The sequence below is a fragment of the Tursiops truncatus genome, chromosome 8, assembly GCF_011762595.2.
Source record: "Tursiops truncatus isolate mTurTru1 chromosome 8, mTurTru1.mat.Y, whole genome shotgun sequence".
Classification (NCBI taxonomy): Eukaryota; Metazoa; Chordata; class Mammalia; order Artiodactyla; family Delphinidae; genus Tursiops; species Tursiops truncatus.
The window spans coordinates 10165083-10182782 of NC_047041.1; the positions used below are offsets into that span (position 1 = coordinate 10165083).

Consider the following 17700-nt stretch of genomic DNA (forward strand, 5'->3'; position numbering starts at 1 on the left):
GGCAACCTCAGAAAGCAGCAGCACAGCGGAAGCTTTCGCAGTCCTGTGGCCCTAAAATCTATCTTTGCTCTTTTTCCTCTTCAGAGAAGATGCCGAAGCCCCGAAAGCCCGCCTTGTGAAACCCAGCTCCTCCTCCTCGGGCTCTCGGAGCTCACGCTCGGGCTCCTCCTCCACGCGCTCCACGGCTAACAGCGGCTCCCGCAGCCAGCGGACACCGTCCTCGGAAGCGGCGCCCCGGCCAGGGCTGGCTACCCACACCTACGGTCCTGTGGGGCCGGAGGCAAGAGGGTCTGAACCAAAGAAAGTCCACCACGCTACCCTGACCAAAGCAGAGAGCACTCCTGGCACGATCCCCAGCCAGAGCAGAGCCTTCCAAACTGTCTGAGTTCGAGCGGACTTGACTCCCATCCTTTCCCAGGAGTCAGGACTCTTCTCGTCATTGACGCCCAGTCACCAGCCACACAACCGCCTCGGACCAAACGAGAGGTCATTTAAGTAGCAGTGACCATTGCATGGGAGAGATTCAAATGAGCACTTTCCTCATATGACAGCAAACAAGGAAAAGGATGTAAGCTGATGGTCTCCAAAAAGGCATCTCACTGTGCCTTTAGAACAGAGCGGGGGCCAAATCTGTGCATTTGGGGACCAGGACCTGTGGTGAGAAAGGCTGGGGAGACGGGAAGTGAACACACTTAGAATTCCTCACTTGGGCTGTTTTGTGTCAACACTTTGACTCACCACTGTTAAGAAATGAGGTGTTGTTCATAAATTTTCTATGCATTTCTGCAAACCTACTGGATTGCTATGATTATTCAGAGTCAAGCAGAACCCACAGCCTTATATCACACCTATCTGCACCATGAAAAACTCCAAAAAAGGAAACAAGTCTCTTCCATCCTGACCTGACTTTATTTACCAGAAAGTTTGGATATTAATTTCAAGAGGAGTTGAGAAATAGTGGGAGATGGAGAATGACTGAGATTTTCCCACTCTGTTCACTAGTAATCTTCCTACTTATATTGAACTAAAAAAAAAGGGAGTCCAAAATGTGTAACAAGGGACTGTGAAAAGCTTTCCATCTTGATGTTCAGAGGGCCACTGACAAATATCAGAAATATAATGCTGGAATAATTGTGGATTTTCCCTCAAATTGGATGTCTCTAAGGACTTCCCTGCTAGATATCTCTGGAGCAAGAAAACAATCATTAGGTGTCGTTTAACAATCTCCTTAGAAAGAAGTCTTCTAGAGAAAGAGATCTTTTCAGAATGCTGGAAGATCATCCAACCACAGTCTCTTCTTTCAGTGAACATATGAAATCAGGATTTCAAGACTGACTAGACTAAAAAGGGAGACTAGGTCAGCTTTCTCTTAATATGTCAAGGAGTGTCATCAGAAGTTCAGCATTGCACCAAACTTGGAGCTTCCTCCATTGCTTTCATTTTCGGAGAAAGATGTGAACCTGGGACTTTTGTTGATTCTAGGCCTTAAATTATCAAAAAGTTCAGGGACTGACCGCCTTTCCTGATGGCACTGCATGGACATCATACCATTCCCTCCTGAGAGGTGGAGACAGAGAGAAATTCAGTGTTTTCCCAGTTTAGCCTCTCAGGAAGCCTAGCTCTGGGCTGGAAGGATAGGATATTAACATTTAGGGAAGAGATGGTGAGGATAACTAGTGGGTGGCAGGAGGGATCTAGGTTAGTGCCTGTTAAATACTGTTGGCATCTTGGAAAGAATTAGCAGAAATGATTTACCAGGATAGCTCCCAGAAGAGCTGACACATGGGAGAAGACAGGTGTCTGAGAAATTAAAAGAAAGCAGCCTCCAATACAACTTGCCTTTTTAATAGTTTTCATGACTCTGCTAGTCAAATTCATCCTATGGCAAGAATGCTAAACCTGAAATAGCCCTTCAAAGACTCTGAAGCAAGTGTCAACAGATCACCAGTGGTAGAGCAAAATATTTTTTATTATTAAAAGGACATGGAATTCCCTGGCAGGCCAGTGGTTAGGACTCTGCGCTTTCACTGCCGAGGGTGAGGGTTCAAGCCCTGGTCAGGGAACTAAGGCCCTGCAAAAGTAAAAATAAACAAATAAATAGACAAATAAAAATAAAATAAAGTCTTTAAAAAAAAAGGCAGCAGGCTATAGGAAAGAAAAAGTAGTGCTGAATGTGGTGATAAAAGCCCTGTTCCTAAAATGGGAATCAGGCGCTTAAAGGGAAAAAGTTGATCTGGGATTTTGTCCTATTTCTGATTTTCATTTTTACATCTAATTCTCACATAGTACAAATGCATTTCCTTCCAAAATCCTTTAAGAAATAGGGTTTTATCCTTGAGTGAAAGTTTCATCTTGAGTTTTGTCTTCCTCTAAAAAAAATTGGGGGTAATTCCCTGTTAGTCCAGTGGTTAGGACATCATGCTTTCCCTGCTGAGGGCATGGGTTCAATCTCTGGTCATGAAACTAAGATCCCGCAAGCCACGCGGCATGGCCCCCGGCCCCCCACCCCCCCCCCCAAAAAAAGTTGGGACATAAGAGACATTGAGGAAGTAATGTAAAAAATGCCTGCCATTAGTTTAAGAGGGCTAGCACATTTGGAATGCTTCTTATACTAACACTGCCTCATTGTAAGACATAAACTCCTTACTCCACTTCCTTATTCTTCTGGTAGTGTGGTGTCCAGGCAACATAACACATCTGCTCTGTAATTCTGAGAATTCTCATTCCTAGAGCACTTAAGCCAAATGAGTATGCTGTGGCAGCTGCAGCTCTACCATCACTAGGAATTTGCTCTTATCATTATTTATTACCTTTGAACCTAAGGTTTCCTGTCTATGCCTCTGCAAGCAGGAATCAGTCCCCTTTGCGTGAAAAGGTTTTGATTATTTAAACAGGTTAGTTATTAGAAGACTAAAATACCAGTTGAATATCCATATTATTTTGGAAGTCCATTCATACTGGATATCTACAAAAAATGTCACAAAACAAATTATTACCTGAAATCTGAGAAAGTCCAAGAATTGAAGATTCTGAGAGATAAGGTGCTGAAGTCTTAGTGATAGTGTGCTTCTCTTTCAGTCAGGCTTTTGGGTTCAGATATGACAGGCTCTGGGTTTAAGATAAAGTTTGAGCCACTACTGGTTTCAAACCATATTCCATTAACCTTGCAAGTCAAACAAATTTGATTCTTTAATATGAAACAAAAAAGGATAAAATAGATGGTGGAAGAAAAAGTGTAGGAAGAAGATACAGATGGAATGATGCGGATGTTTAGAAAATAACCATTTCAATAAAATGCACACACTAAACTTAGAACTGTAAAAGAATGAAGTGATGCCTTTGTTGTTACCCTGTATAAGAACAATTTCAAAACTGCCGTTGCGAAAAAGACATATATAATTCTGCTTCATTTCTCGTGTTAAGCTGTTTATATTTCAATTTTAACTTCTAAGTTGCCTTGTAAATGGGACTGTGTTTGATCACAAAAAACAAGTATTTATTACAGGTGCATCTGTGTCGGCAATTTAAAAATAAATAAGTAAAGGTGATACTGTAGGAGAGGCTGAAGCTCATATAACCTGCATTGGAAATTTATTTATTAGCTTGCAGCCAACTGAAGAACAGAAGAACTCAGACTGAATATGATCTATTATTTATTGATTCCAGTCACAAATATACCAAGCACTTTTTTCTCACAAGGCGAGATACTAAGTAGTCCTGGACAAACCAAGTGACGACAAAGTTCATGACCGTTTCCGACCTTAAGGACTTTATCAAAATAACAAATATTTACTAAGCCAGTATTTTATATCAAGGTGAAGTGCCAGTAAAAAAGTACACACTAAGGGGTTCAAAGAAATCTGAAAAGTAAACACTTTTCAGAGAGATTTAAATAAATCTATGAGATTTAAATAAATCTGAAAAAAATTTCACAGAATTAAATGAGGTAATAATATGCAAAGCACTTAGAACAGTGCTTGGCCTGTGACAAGCACTCAAAAAATGTTAATCATGACCCTCTTCCCTAGTCAGAAACTCTAGGTCTCAGACTGGAGCCCCAGGCACCCAAACTTTAACTTTAGATCCTGAGTGGGTTTGAAACCCTGTGCATTTAAAGAGGTGGAGACAGGACATTTATCATTATCTGAACTTTATACATAACACATAAACTCTCATTCTAGTCGATAAGAAGATAGTTCAAATCCTAGAACACGTTTTGAAAATGACCAGAAGGGAAGGTTATCTGTTCAGCTTTCTGTAATCACTGCTACTAGGTGGGATACCCCAAACCCGTGGATTTAGGCACCCGTTCTATTTTCCACCGGTTCAAATCTTGTAGGTAGTTCAGAGGTTAGTTTAAAAAGCTGCAAAATGTAGGGTGTGGTTCAGAGATTGTACTCGATAAATTGGGTGGGGAGAGAAGTCTGCAGATGCTAAAGAAAACTGCAAGAAGTATACATCTTTCTCGGCAGTGTTTTCAGGAAGGAAATTACTAATAAAAAAAGACCAAAGATTCTGGAATCCAGAGCTAGGTTCTACTGTAGCTCAGCCAGATGTTTAACTTCCCACAAATAACATCTCTGAACTTCATTTCTCTCCTAACACAGGAATGAATGATCTCTCTCTCAGAGAATCGTTTTGATGATTAAATGAAATAACAAATGAAAGCACTTTGTACCCTGTGAAAGCATCATATAAAACGAACTCCTTGGGAAGTGGGGAGAAGTTAGGTACATACCTCCAAGGACTCAAGCTCACATTTTCCCCCAGAAGGCAAATACAGAAAGGACATCCTTTGATCCAATATTCGAATCTGTCTCTAGGTTTTACTGGCTTGGTCTGGAGACCTTTCTAATTCCAGCCACGCCACTAAAAGTTCTGCTAGGTGGTCTTAAAAAAAATCTTTTCACCTATTTGTGCCCACTCATCTACTCAATAGGAATACTACCTGCCCAGCCTGTTTGAAAGCGCTCACTAGAAAGCATTCAACGTGCTGAGAAAGGCTTAGAATGACAAGGCCCCAAACACCGCATCATGCGCCGCAATTTGAAAGTCTAGGTACTGTTTCGTGCACTCCACTCGTTCAGTAATATTCTCAAGGCGCTTCTGCCTGGTTTCTCGCTTAGTTTTTGCCGAAAGTCAAGGCAGTAAAGATATTACCTCTAATTACTGAAAGTAAGAGGTTCAGGAAGTCTCAATCAAGGACACAGGGCTACCGGAACCCAGGTTCCTTACGCCCGGTTCACTTACAAGGAAAGAGCTCCCTAGCTTTTCTTTGTTTTAAAACAAATAACTGAGAAGTGAGGGGGCCCGGGCGGGTGGAGAAGGGGCCGAGCCAAGAAGCCGAGTCTGTTCTCGGTGGGCGCTGGCGGGGGGGGGGGTGACGGAGGCATCCGGGCTCCAAGAAGCGAGTTTAGCCATCTATTTCGCTAAGGATACAGACACAGCATCGGGACCCTGGAGGTTGAGAAGTTGGGCCTCTCCGCACTCTGCGTCGGGGTCAGCCGGCCTCCAGCTACCACAATGAACGGAGGGTCCCGGGGGCCTGCCCGGCTAACCTGTCGTATTCCGCGCAGAGGCGAGACGCCGCGGCGGCCGGCCGGCTCCTTCCATCCCCAGATCTGGGTGCCACTGGGCAAGTTACCCTCGCAGCGCCCTGGGGTCGGAAACTTCGGCCCCGTCGCTCGGGGTCAGTCCTAGGACAGAGCCACGCTGGCTATGTGGGTGTGTGGAATCCCGGAGGGCCTAGAAGACCATCTACAAGGCCGGGGTGGGAGTAGGGGAAAGAGGATGGTGGGGGAGGGGCGCAGCCACCTTCGCGGCCATCTTGTCCTCGCTCCACTTCCGCCTTCTCTCCAGGGCTGCAGGCGCCGGACCCCTCCCTGCAGGCCCTGCGCCTTCGCTCCGGGGGTTCCGCAGGAGCCAGATCGCCGATCGCGCTGCTGTCATTGGTTGGTTCCAAGTTGGCCCGCCCCTCTTCCTCCCCCTCCTTCGTCCCTCCCGCCTGCGATTTCTGGGGCGCATGCGCAGAGGCAGACGAGCCCTTCCCCCGCGCCCGGGGTGACTGAGGACTCCCGCGCGCGGGCTCCGTCGGCCCCACCCTCCCTTTCCCCTGGGCCTTTCGGACAGCGGGGGCGAGAATGAAAGTTCCAGAACGCTGCGGTGAGTGCGTCATCGCTAGGCGGGGCGGGCTGGGGCGGGAGAGGGGAGGCCCGAAAGGTAGAGCCGGGTTCGTCATTGGGGCTTGCGGAGGTGGCCGCGCGCCCATTGGCCGAGAGAGCCGTGATGGGCTCTGACAGGGGCGGGCCCCTTCTGGAAGGTTCTGAGGCAGGGTATAAGAGACGGGGCGGAGGACGGAAACCGGTCTCGTTGAACGCGGCGGCAGCTCTGTAGGTTGCTGTATACTCCTCCAGTGGACCCGGGCCTGCGCTCCAGGTAAGTTAAGATTTCTGTTTTCCAAGGCTTTTGGCGGCCCTTCGGGAGCCTACCGCCCTCCTCAGGCTGCATGGGTTTGCAGCGGCCGGGGGCCTTCTGAGTGTGTCAGGCAGGGTGCGTGCGGCGATTCCTTTGCCCGGCTGGGGACCTTTGTTTCCGAGGGGAGGCAGCCTCCTTGGGGGTGCAGTCGGGACGGAGGAGTGGGCTGCGGAGGTCGGGCCGCCCGGAGGGAGAAGAGGCCGCGCCTGTTTGCGGGGCGTGGAACCGGCGCCTTAGAGCTTGTCGTGCCCTATTTCCTTGTTTCAGGACCCATTCTTCTTAAAGGAGGAAGTCATAATTGGCACGCGCCCAAAGTGGGGGAGGGGGCTTCGGACCCTTGCAGGGCTTGCTGTGTTGAGCACGGCGCGGGGGGGGAGGGGAGGGCTAAGGTTCAGCCCGGGGCATGGGACCACGTGCTCAGGTGTGGCGCAGACCCTCTTGGTAGGTGCGTGCTTCCGTCTGCGGCGGGCTCTGCGGTTCGGACGGCGACCTTACTGCAGCACGGCATGCCTGCTCTGACCTTCCCGCGTGGTTATTTCCAACGAGAGCAGTTTCTGGGGCGAGGTTCTAAGCATAATTTGCGGAGTGGTCGTATCTGGTAGCGTTGACTTGGTAAACGTTTTGTAAGTGCTTGAGCCGCCTTTCAAACCATGGACTTTTTTTCTCTTCCCAGCAACCATGTCTAAGGGACCTGCAGTTGGCATTGATCTTGGCACCACCTATTCTTGTGTGGGTGTCTTCCAGCACGGAAAGGTGGAAATAATTGCCAATGATCAGGGGAACCGAACTACCCCAAGCTATGTCGCCTTTACTGATACCGAACGATTGATCGGTGATGCTGCAAAGAACCAAGTTGCGATGAATCCCACCAACACGGTTTTTGGTAAGCCAGCAAATCTTCATGGTATGAATTTAAGTGATTTCGGCAGTGTGTAATCTGAGAAGTTGTCTCAGAAGGTTGTTAAATGTGAGGCGGCCACGAAAGCCCTAAGGATAGGAAAAGTTTTCTGTAGGGAACTTCAGTGATTATCCTTTTAAGGCTTAAGGTTTGCGGCATCTTGGTCATTCGGAATTTGAATCCATAGGCATCTGGTCTTGGAACAGGTGTAGTGTAATGAAATTCAAGGTAACGTTTGTATTGATACTTTTTGCAGATGCCAAACGCCTCATTGGACGAAGATTTGATGATGCTGTTGTCCAGTCTGATATGAAGCATTGGCCTTTCATGGTGGTGAATGATGCAGGCAGGCCTAAGGTTCAAGTAGAATACAAGGGAGAGACAAAAAGTTTTTATCCAGAGGAGGTGTCATCCATGGTTTTGACAAAGATGAAGGAAATAGCAGAAGCCTATCTTGGGAAGGTGAGTAGTGCACAGTACTGCAGGGGAGGATATAGATGGGGATTACCAGGTGTCCTGATAATGGCGGTGTAAGAGTGAGTAGTAGATAAATGTATCAAAATGGGTGGTAAAACCAGAACGTTGTTTGAGGATGTATCTTTGTGTGTCCAAGTAGATGATATAGTGGTTAAGTTTTAATCTTTTTTTTCCTAGACTGTTACCAATGCTGTTGTCACAGTACCCGCTTACTTTAATGATTCTCAGCGTCAGGCTACCAAAGATGCTGGAACTATTGCTGGGCTCAATGTACTTAGAATTATCAATGAGCCAACTGCTGCTGCTATTGCCTATGGCTTAGACAAAAAGGTAAGTACCATGTTTTACGTATGCGTCACTCGAGATTAGTTTGAGTCACCACAATAGATATGAGAATAATTTGTGTTGTAATTGCAGGTTGGAGCAGAAAGAAATGTACTGATCTTTGATTTAGGTGGTGGCACTTTTGATGTGTCAATCCTCACTATTGAGGATGGAATCTTTGAGGTCAAATCTACAGCTGGAGATACCCACTTAGGTGGAGAAGACTTTGACAACCGGATGGTCAACCATTTTATTGCAGAATTCAAGCGCAAGCACAAGAAGGACATCAGTGAGAACAAGAGGGCTGTCCGTCGCCTTCGTACTGCTTGTGAGCGTGCTAAGCGCACTCTCTCTTCCAGCACCCAGGCCAGTATTGAGATTGATTCCCTCTATGAAGGAATCGACTTCTATACCTCAATTACCCGTGCCCGATTTGAAGAACTGAATGCTGACCTGTTCCGTGGCACACTAGACCCTGTGGAGAAAGCCCTTCGGGATGCCAAGCTAGACAAGTCTCAGATCCATGATATTGTCCTGGTGGGTGGTTCAACCCGCATCCCCAAGATTCAGAAACTTCTACAAGACTTTTTCAACGGGAAAGAACTGAATAAGAGCATCAACCCTGATGAGGCTGTTGCTTATGGTGCAGGTAATCTTTCTATTCTAGTTAAACAGTTTAACAGGCAGCCTGTTAGGCCTTAGCTAACTGATGAATGATTTTTAAACATTTGTGGTTTCCACCAAAAGCTGTAGCTAATGATGGCAAAACTGTTGGATGTCTGAGTGATTGAGAATGGTTAGTTACATAATGAGTTATTGTAGTACCGTGCTTTATTTAAATTTTTTTTTAATCATATAGCTGTCCAGGCAGCCATTTTATCTGGAGACAAATCTGAAAATGTTCAAGACTTGCTGCTGTTGGATGTCACTCCTCTTTCCCTTGGAATTGAAACTGCTGGTGGAGTCATGACTGTCCTCATCAAGCGCAACACCACCATTCCCACCAAGCAGACGCAGACCTTCACAACCTACTCGGACAACCAGCCTGGTGTACTCATTCAGGTATGTTTCTCTGTGGCCTAGATTACTTGAGGTCCTGTAAAACTGGGGAAGACTTGTTCCGCTGTGATGATGGATTCCAAAACCATTCGTAGTTTCCACCAGAAATCCTGTGTTGGCCAGTTCCTTCCTTGGATGTCTGAGCGATCAGTCTTTCCTAATCAAGCTAATACAAATCTGAAGTAGCACAGATATTTGTGATTTTTCTTTCTTGTCTTTGTGTTTTTATTGTAATTTTGAATTTATTTCTGTTTCATAACAAGGTTTATGAAGGTGAGCGTGCCATGACCAAGGATAACAACCTGCTTGGCAAGTTTGAACTCACAGGCATACCTCCTGCTCCCCGTGGTGTTCCTCAGATTGAAGTCACTTTTGATATTGATGCCAATGGCATCCTCAATGTCTCTGCTGTGGATAAGAGCACAGGAAAAGAGAACAAGATTACCATCACTAATGACAAGGGTAAGTTTGGGCAGTATTTTGTGAGTGTGCTAAGTGCGCACTCTTGAGCACCCAGGCCAGTATTGAGATTGACTCCTTCGTAGAGGGAATCAATTTGTGTATCTGTCATCCATACCTGATTTGAAGAATCAAATGCTGACTTGTTCTGTGGCACCCTGTACCCTGTGGCACTCTTAACCTGCTTTTTAGAGGCAGAATTTGGTTTATAATGGTTTTATTTTCCAAGTGTTTCTACTCCTACTCCAAGGGCATTTAGCGGAGATCATACTTAGCTGCTAAATGGAGTTGCAGGATGATGGTGCAGAACTGCAGGTGATTGTCTTGCCTAAAAGGTTGGTTAATTTTACAGGCCGTTTGAGCAAGGAAGACATTGAGCGCATGGTTCAGGAAGCAGAGAAGTATAAAGCTGAAGATGAGAAGCAGCGGGATAAGGTGTCTTCGAAGAATTCTCTTGAATCCTATGCTTTCAACATGAAAGCTACTGTTGAGGATGAGAAACTTCAAGGCAAGATTAATGATGAGGACAAACAGAAGATTCTTGATAAGTGTAATGAAATAATCAACTGGCTTGATAAGAACCAGGTTTGTAATTTCTGTTGCCAAAGATTTAAGGGTGCAGGGTTGGGTGTAAAGGGCTTTAGCAAAAGCTTAGGTGGGTGGGTGGGTTTTACAAATTTGTAGGGTCACGATGATGAGAATGGTTCAAAACATTCGCGGTTTCCACCAGAACTACAGATGTTGGCAACTTCCTTCCTTGGATGTCTGAGTGACCCAAGATCTTAAACGTAACTCCATGTGCTGTTGTGTGTCTAGTGTGTCAGATTGATTACATCAGGCTTAGTCTTCTATTTGAAGAACTTGTAATAAAATATTTTTATTTTCCTCAGACTGCAGAGAAGGAAGAATTTGAACATCAGCAGAAGGAGCTGGAAAAAGTCTGCAACCCCATCATTACCAAGCTGTACCAGAGCGCAGGAGGCATGCCAGGAGGAATGCCAGGAGGAATGCCCGGGGGCTTCCCTGGTGGTGGAGCTCCTCCGTCTGGTGGTGCCTCCTCTGGGCCCACCATTGAAGAGGTTGATTAAGCCAGCTTAGCATAGGTTTAGCATTGTTCCACACAACATTGAAGGACCTAAATTTGTAGCAAATTCCATGGCAGTTTTAAAGTTGAGCTGCTGTAGTAAACTGGGCATTCTTGATACTTGAACATGGAACGTGTGCACAGGGAAAGCAAATAACATTGCACTTTACAAGCACTGTATTGTAAGTGGAAAATGCAATGTCTTAAATAAAACTGTATTTAAAATTGGCACCATAAAATTGTTTTGATTCTGTTTACAAGGGCAGTAAGGTAGTGTTCGGGTTTGGGGGTTGAACAACTTTCTGGCCTAATAAGTATTACAACAGCATCTGGGTTGTCAATGACAAATTGTTACGTCTAGGCAACTGCCTGAACCTTTTAAATTAAGGTATAAAAAATGGGAAAATGTGTAGACCTTTTGCTAGCTAGGCTCATTTAGTACTAAGTCTACATAAGTGTTAGTGTAGTTTGAACTGCAGGTCATCGTGCTTTCCAGTGTTTGTTAGACTGGAAAGGGGCATCCCAGATATTTTTGAGTATTCCATGTGGTATACCTGAAACCATCTGAGGGTTCAAAAGAGGATAAATTTGAGGCCAAAATTAGGACAAGGAAATATCCTGTCAGAAGTAATAACATGTGGTATACACAGGTAACTTCAGGTAGTGTCCATTTGAAATCCTTTAATCCGTGGGCAGAGGCTTTTCTGTTTTCTCACCTGAGTATTAAGGGCTGGGAATTAATGGAGCTAGCTGTAAGGTTGGCATAGTTATGTCCCTTGACCCCTTTGAAACAGACTTTAAGGAAATTGTCTAATTTTGATCTCATCTTAAATCATAGCCAACCGTAACTCAGCAACTTCAGGCAGAACAATTGTGTTTACCAAGCCTAATTACACTGGACTGTCTTTAGGTAGGCTTGCTTAGGAGCAAAGGCCTTCTCATTGGTTCTTTGTTCGTTGGGCCATTGGTATGTTAGCTTGAGTTGACAGGCCAGAAGGTATTGCACCTGAGTGAATCCTGTAAAGTCATGTTTGTGTGAGATGGGCCTGCTTAGTGCCAACCAGCCACCTAGTGGTCACTTGGGAAGATTCTCAGTTTTGGTATGGTGGGATGTCTTGGGTCACAGTTCATTCTCAGCAGAATGACCCAATCTTAGTTTCTGCTTTAGCTTTCCTTCACCTTTCTGTAGCAGTTCTTGGATGACCCAACTAGCATAATGCAGATGACAGTTGAGCTTCATAAGAGTTTCCCCAATAACTACCTAGCGTTGACCCTCCCTTGTTCAGGTTAGTGGGTATAGCTAAAGGCTATAATTCGTAAAACAGCTGAAGTTTCTTCTAAAAATACATCAAATTGACTAAGTTTAGTGCCTTAGGTGTGTGTTAATGTTTGGCAACTCTCCAGGAGTTTATAGCGCTGCACCCAATTTGTTTTCTCCAAGGGTTACAAATGAAAGCATAGTTGATATACCTTTTTTTGCACCTGTTTTCAAGTGAGTGGGAATCTGACCTGTGTTTTAGTATTTACTGCATTGTTTGTGAACCTGGAGCAAACCATGTGTGGTGGTTTTTTGAGACCACTGAAGGAAGTAACATGTCTCGTGCATGAACCATGGGTTCTTGGTAAGAAAATTGAAGATCAAGTGTGATAGTGAAAATTAGCACAAGGCCTAGTGGAAGGTTATCAGTAGTAGCCATTACTGGAAGTTGTTGAATTTCAACAGTTACATAAGTTGTAAGTTTCATCAGTGAAATAAAACTATTTCCTTTACACAGGTGGGAGAAACAATGCATTGCTGGGCCTGTGTAGTAGAAAATAAAGTGGGGTCAGGGAGGAGCTACGGATTAGGTTAACAATTTGCTAGGTTTAATTATACAGTGGAGGGGGGGAGCCAGCCAGGCATTCGAATTTGGGGTAGACTTATTCCAAGACCTGTATGTTTCCTCCTGCATCCCAGTGTAGTGAATTATGAAGTACAGGCTCATCTCAATGCAGAGCCTGGGGTTCATGTGTACTGGAAGGGATTTCTTTAAACCAAGGGAATTTGTAATCTTGCTTCTGAAAACACTTGGAATTACGTACTTAAGAACTTGGTCCCAGTGTCCTTCAGATAATTCCGTTTGTCTTTCTTTGCCCCCATCAGTCCTTTGGGTGTTCAAACTTGGAGACTTACCTTTTGCAAGAAGTCTAAGCAATCTGGGGATTTGAACCCAATGACTTAAGTCAATTTTTGTCTCACTTTGCCTTATTTTTTAGTTTCCTGCTGTGGGCTAAGCCCTGACTGCAGGAGTAGATACAGAAGCTGGGGAAGATGTGTTCCAGCCTTATAGGAGAGACTGACATTCACAAGATGAAGACAGTTACAAAATGGCACTCTTTGCGGGGGAAACAATGGCAGTAAGTGTAAGTTAGATTGTTTATTACAGCCTAGAAGAAGATGTGGAGAAGGTGGCCATAAGAACAGCATTTACAGTTCTCCATTCAGTCTAGGTAGTTTAATGGTTTTCGCTTGTCTTACTCTATTTGATTATCCTAACAACCTTAAGAGTGATGGTTGGATCGTCTGGCTGTGCATGCGTAAGTCTGTATAGGATGATGACAAAAGTAATTTCACTTTTGTGTGGATTATTATAATGAATTGTTATAAGTCTAAGGTCATGGCCCTGGGATGCCTGGCATTTAAATTTTGCACAGGGCACCATTGGATCGGAAAGTGAGCAAAAAAGTTCAGTGGCCCTCAATCTCCATGTCCAATTTTAAGAGTTACATGCTGGTTTCAGCTGGACTTAGCAATAACATGGTTATGTTTAAAAATGTATTTTTATGGAGAAACAGTAATTGTAATTTTTAAACTACTAAGGGAATAATTTTCGTCTTAGAAGCCACAGCAGTACATTTACTCCCAGTAACATTACTGCAGTTATTTATGTACTTAAACTGTACTGTAAAGAAAACGATGCCTGCAAACAATTCTTTGCTGAAACAATATTGAGTACCTACAATATACATTCTTAGGAATAATAGCCTTTTGGGTTCTGTTAAGGTGAAATGGGTGATTGGTGGGACATAAATAGGAAAGGCTGAGGATTTTCTTTTCTTTGGTGTATATGGCTGTAAGGACATCTTTATCCACTAGATGGCAGTAAGCTATTTAGAAAACTACTTGGGTCGCTGAGAGAGGCTGCTGGAACATTTTCACTAAGGTTTGTGCTTTTTGTTTCACAAGTTGCCTAACTAGAAGCACAGTAAATGCTGAGGAAAGAAAGCTCCGAATGTTCACGTTCCAGGCAAATCATTCCCGGCTGAATAAGTTGAGCAAGTGTCTTGACTGTGGGGTATGGGTTTGAGGAGAGATTTTTAGGGTACTTGGGACAGACAGGTTAAATACAGACAGAGCTTTGAAATACGCAGGAAAAAAAGATGAGTCTCCCCGGGAAGAGAAAACAGTCTTTCCTGATCCGCTCTTTCTAGTTTAAAACGCTGTTATTTCCCTCATCACCCTTGACTCCGACTCCTGAGACTCATGACTTGTATGAAATGTTCGAATTCCTCACCAAACTGAAACTCATGAGTGCAAGAATATCCACGCACTCCTACAGTTCCAGCCAGTGTCTGGCCCATTGTACACATAATGTCAAGTGAATGAATGAGAAGGGATGGAGCAGGCACCCCAGAAGTTAGTGGTAGAATGTGTTCCCTTTGGGCTTTATGATGCTATGGTCATGGCTCTTGGAGTGGTGAGAGGCTGGCTGGCTGGCTGAGTTCAGGCTCCCTGCAGATCTCCACTACAGTTCCTCCTCGCAGGGTGGGGGAGCCAACATTAGAGCGGCATGAGATGAGGAAACGATCAAGCCCAGAGCAGCTCTAGCCAAATGAAAGTTGGCAGTAACAGAACTGTCCAAGTCTTTGACCTAAAGGACCACCTGCAGTCTTCAGATTGCCCCTGAGATCTGGGCAGTGTGTGGCATGAGTGGGATGAGCAGAAGTAGTGTACATAGTCTCTGCAATATGAGAGGACAGTCAGGGCCTGCCAGGAGAACTGAAGCCTAAAGCTGGGCCACAGAACACTCAGGATGCAGCCAGCCCCAGGACCCTAAGAAAAAGGCTGCCAATCTTGACCTTGCATTAGACACCAAAAACACAAGCAGCAAAAGAAAACATTGGGCTTCATAAAAATTAAAAATGTGCTTCAAAGGATACCATCAAGAAAGTGAAGAAAGACAACCTACAGAATTGGGGAAGATATTTGCATGTCATAGATCTAACAAAGTAGTACTATCCAGCATGTATTACAAAAACTCTTAAAACTCAAAAAAGAGAAACCAATGTTTATAATGGACAAAAGAAGATACAGAAATAGCTAATAATCATATGGAAAGAAGCTCAACATCAGTAGCCATCAGAGAAATGCAAATCAAATCCACAGTGAGGCAGAACTTGATATCCACTAGAATGCCTAGACAAGAACAAGTTGGCAAGGATGTGCAGGAATTGGAACCCTCATACACCGCTGGTGCGCATGTAAAATGGTGCAGCGGGTCTGGAAAACAATCTGCAGTTCCTCAAAAGTTAGAATTAACATATGACCCAGGCATTCTACTCATAGTTATGTACCCAAGAGAAATTAAAACATAAATCCACACAAACATTTATACACAAATGTTCACAGCAGGATTATAATAACCGGAAAGTGGCAATAACCCAAATGTCCATCAGCAAATGGATGAGTGAAACATGGCATGTCCATACAATGGAATAGTATTCAGCAGTAAAGGGGAATGAAGTACTGATACATGCTACAACATGGATGATCCTTGAAAACAGGGCAGTGACAAAAGCCCACATACTGTATGATTATGTGGAATGTTCAGAGTAGGCACATCCTTTGAGATAGAGGTGGTTTCCTAGGGCTGGGGGAAAGGACACTTGGGGGAAAATGCAGAGTTATTGCAAACAGGTATGGGGTTTTGGGATGGTGAAATCATTCTAAATTGGTTGTGGCAATGGTTGCATAGTTCTGTGAATATACTAAAAATATTGAATTGCATACTTTAAATAGATGAATTAATGAATAGTGTGGTATATGAATAGTATTTCAACAAAGCACTTAAAAATTTTTTTTGAGTTAGAAAAGAAGGAGGCTGCAGAGCTGGCTTCCCCAAAGTGGGGGGAGAGAGAATGTATGTGAATATGAAACAATATTCTTACTCTCAAGGAAGTAAGTAATAACATTGGCTGTGCGGTGGTTTTCCGTTTTATCCCCCAGCTTTATTGACATAATTGTCATATAACATGGTATAAGTTTAAGGTGTACAAAGTGTTGATTTGATACATGTTGTGAAGTGATTACAACAATAAGGTTAGTTTTTCTGACTTAACAAATACCGTATATTAACGCATATATATGGAATCTAGAAAAAATGGTGCAGATGAACCTATTTCCAGGGCAGGAATAAAGATGCAGACATAGAGAACGGACATGTGGACACAGTGAGGGAAGGGGAGGGTGGGATGAATTGGGAGATTAGGATTGACATATATACACTACCATATAAAAAATAGGTAGCTAGTGGGAACCTGCTGTATAGCACAGGGAGCTCAGCTCTGTGCTCTGTGATGACCTAGATGGGTGGGATGGGGGAGGGGGAGTGGGAGGGAGATCCAAAAGGGAGGGGATATATGTATACATATAGCTGATTCACTTCCCGGTGCACAGCAGAAAGTAACAGCATTGTAAAGCAATTATACTCCAATTAAAAAAACAATGAGGTTAATTAGTATCTCCATCATCTCACATAATTACTGTTTCATTTTTGTGGTGAGAACATTTAAAATCTACTCTCAGCAACTTCCAAGTATATAATGCAGTGTTGTTAAATATAGTCACCAGGCTGTACATTATTAGATCCCCCAAACTTACTCATCTTGTGACTGGAAGTGTGTACCCTTTCACCAAATCCTCCCATTTCTCCACTGCCCTATGCTGTTGCCTTCTAATGTCTACACATCCCTTTGAGACTGTGGACTCTCAAACCAAGCTGATACAGCTTCCAAACCCAAGAGTTGAAAAAATTAGATTGGGCTGAAAAGAAAGCAGGCTGCAGGCAAGTAACCACTTGAAAATACATTTGAACGGACTTCCCTGGTGGCACAGTGATTAAGAATCCACCAGCCAACACAAGGGACACGGGTTCAAGCCCTGGTCCGGGAAGATCCCACATGCCGCAGAGCAACTAAGCCCGTGCGCCACAACTACTGAGCCTGCGTACCACAACTACTGAAGCCTGTGCACCTAGAGCCTGTGTTCTGCAACAAGAGAAGCCACCGCGATGAGAATAAGGCGCACCGAAATGAAGAGTAGGCCCCGCTCACCACAACTAGAGAAAGCCCGCGCACAGCAATGAAGACCCAACGCAAACAAAACTAACTAAATTTAAAAAAAAATTAGATCAAGCCACATTAAAAAAACCAAAACAGACATTGCAGATATTCATCAGAAACCTTATTTATTTGTTGATTTAGTGTTTCTCGTGTGTCTGGGACCTGCTGTGTTGTTTACTACCTGTGTGACCTTCAGTGAATTATTCTTCCTGAAGCTGATTATCTTCACCTATGAAATGGGGATTATAATAATCAGCCATTAGGTGTGTTATGAGGATTAAGTGAGCCAGGGTATGTGGAGAGTTTAGCTCTGTGCCTGACCCATAGAGTACGTGCTAGTAAGGGTTATTAACTATTAATTAAATGAATTAAGTGATAATATTAACATTTCCTAAGGCTGCCATAACAAGGTACCAAAAACTTAGACAACAGAAGTGTATCGTGCTGTGGTTCTGGAGGCCAGCAGCCGGAAATCACGGTGTTGGCAGAGCCATGCTCCCTGCATGCTCAGGGAGGGAGCTGTCCTGTGCCTCCCTTCTGGCTT

General features: G+C 44.2%; 2 protein-coding genes and 1 non-coding gene across 5 annotated transcripts in view; all 3 read left to right on the forward strand.

Moving 5' to 3' along the window:
* CLMP (CXADR like cell adhesion molecule) overlaps nt 1-2508 on the forward strand; it is a 90154-nt gene extending 87646 nt beyond the window's left edge. For all 3 annotated transcript variants that reach the window (XM_033861884.2, XM_019941738.3, XM_073808049.1), the window contains one exon: nt 85-2508. In XM_033861884.2, coding sequence (XP_033717775.1) covers nt 85-385 — 301 coding nt within the window. In that variant the 3' untranslated portion in view covers nt 386-2508. The remainder of the gene's footprint in view (nt 1-84) is intronic.
* Nucleotides 2509-6308: 3800 nt separating this feature from the next.
* On the forward strand, nt 6309-11014 carry HSPA8 (heat shock protein family A (Hsp70) member 8). The gene is made up of 9 exons (XM_033861883.2): nt 6309-6435; nt 7148-7357; nt 7629-7834; nt 8027-8179; nt 8267-8822; nt 9033-9235; nt 9496-9694; nt 10044-10276; nt 10582-11014. The coding sequence occupies exons 2-9, from the start codon at nt 7153-7155 to the stop codon at nt 10777-10779; spliced, it is 1953 nt and encodes a 650-aa protein (XP_033717774.1). The 5' UTR covers nt 6309-6435; nt 7148-7152; the 3' UTR covers nt 10780-11014.
* LOC117313468 (small nucleolar RNA SNORD14) lies at nt 10378-10464 on the forward strand. The gene has a single exon (XR_004527974.1). It is a non-coding gene; the product is annotated as a small nucleolar RNA SNORD14 (small nucleolar RNA).
* Nucleotides 11015-17700: the final 6686 nt, after the last annotated feature.

What these genes read in the sequence shown, in the direction of transcription:
- HSPA8 (XM_033861883.2), top strand. Translation starts at nt 7,153, where the DNA reads ATGTCTAAGGGACCTGCAGTTGGCATTGATCTTGGCACCACCTATTCT. An exon ending in CAGAAGCCTATCTTGGGAAG is followed by an intron (nt 7,835 to 8,026) that starts GTGAGTAGTGCA and finishes TTTTTTTCCTAG; the next exon opens with ACTGTTACCAATGCTGTTGT. An exon ending in CCTATGGCTTAGACAAAAAG is followed by an intron (nt 8,180 to 8,266) that starts GTAAGTACCATG and finishes TTGTAATTGCAG; the next exon opens with GTTGGAGCAGAAAGAAATGT.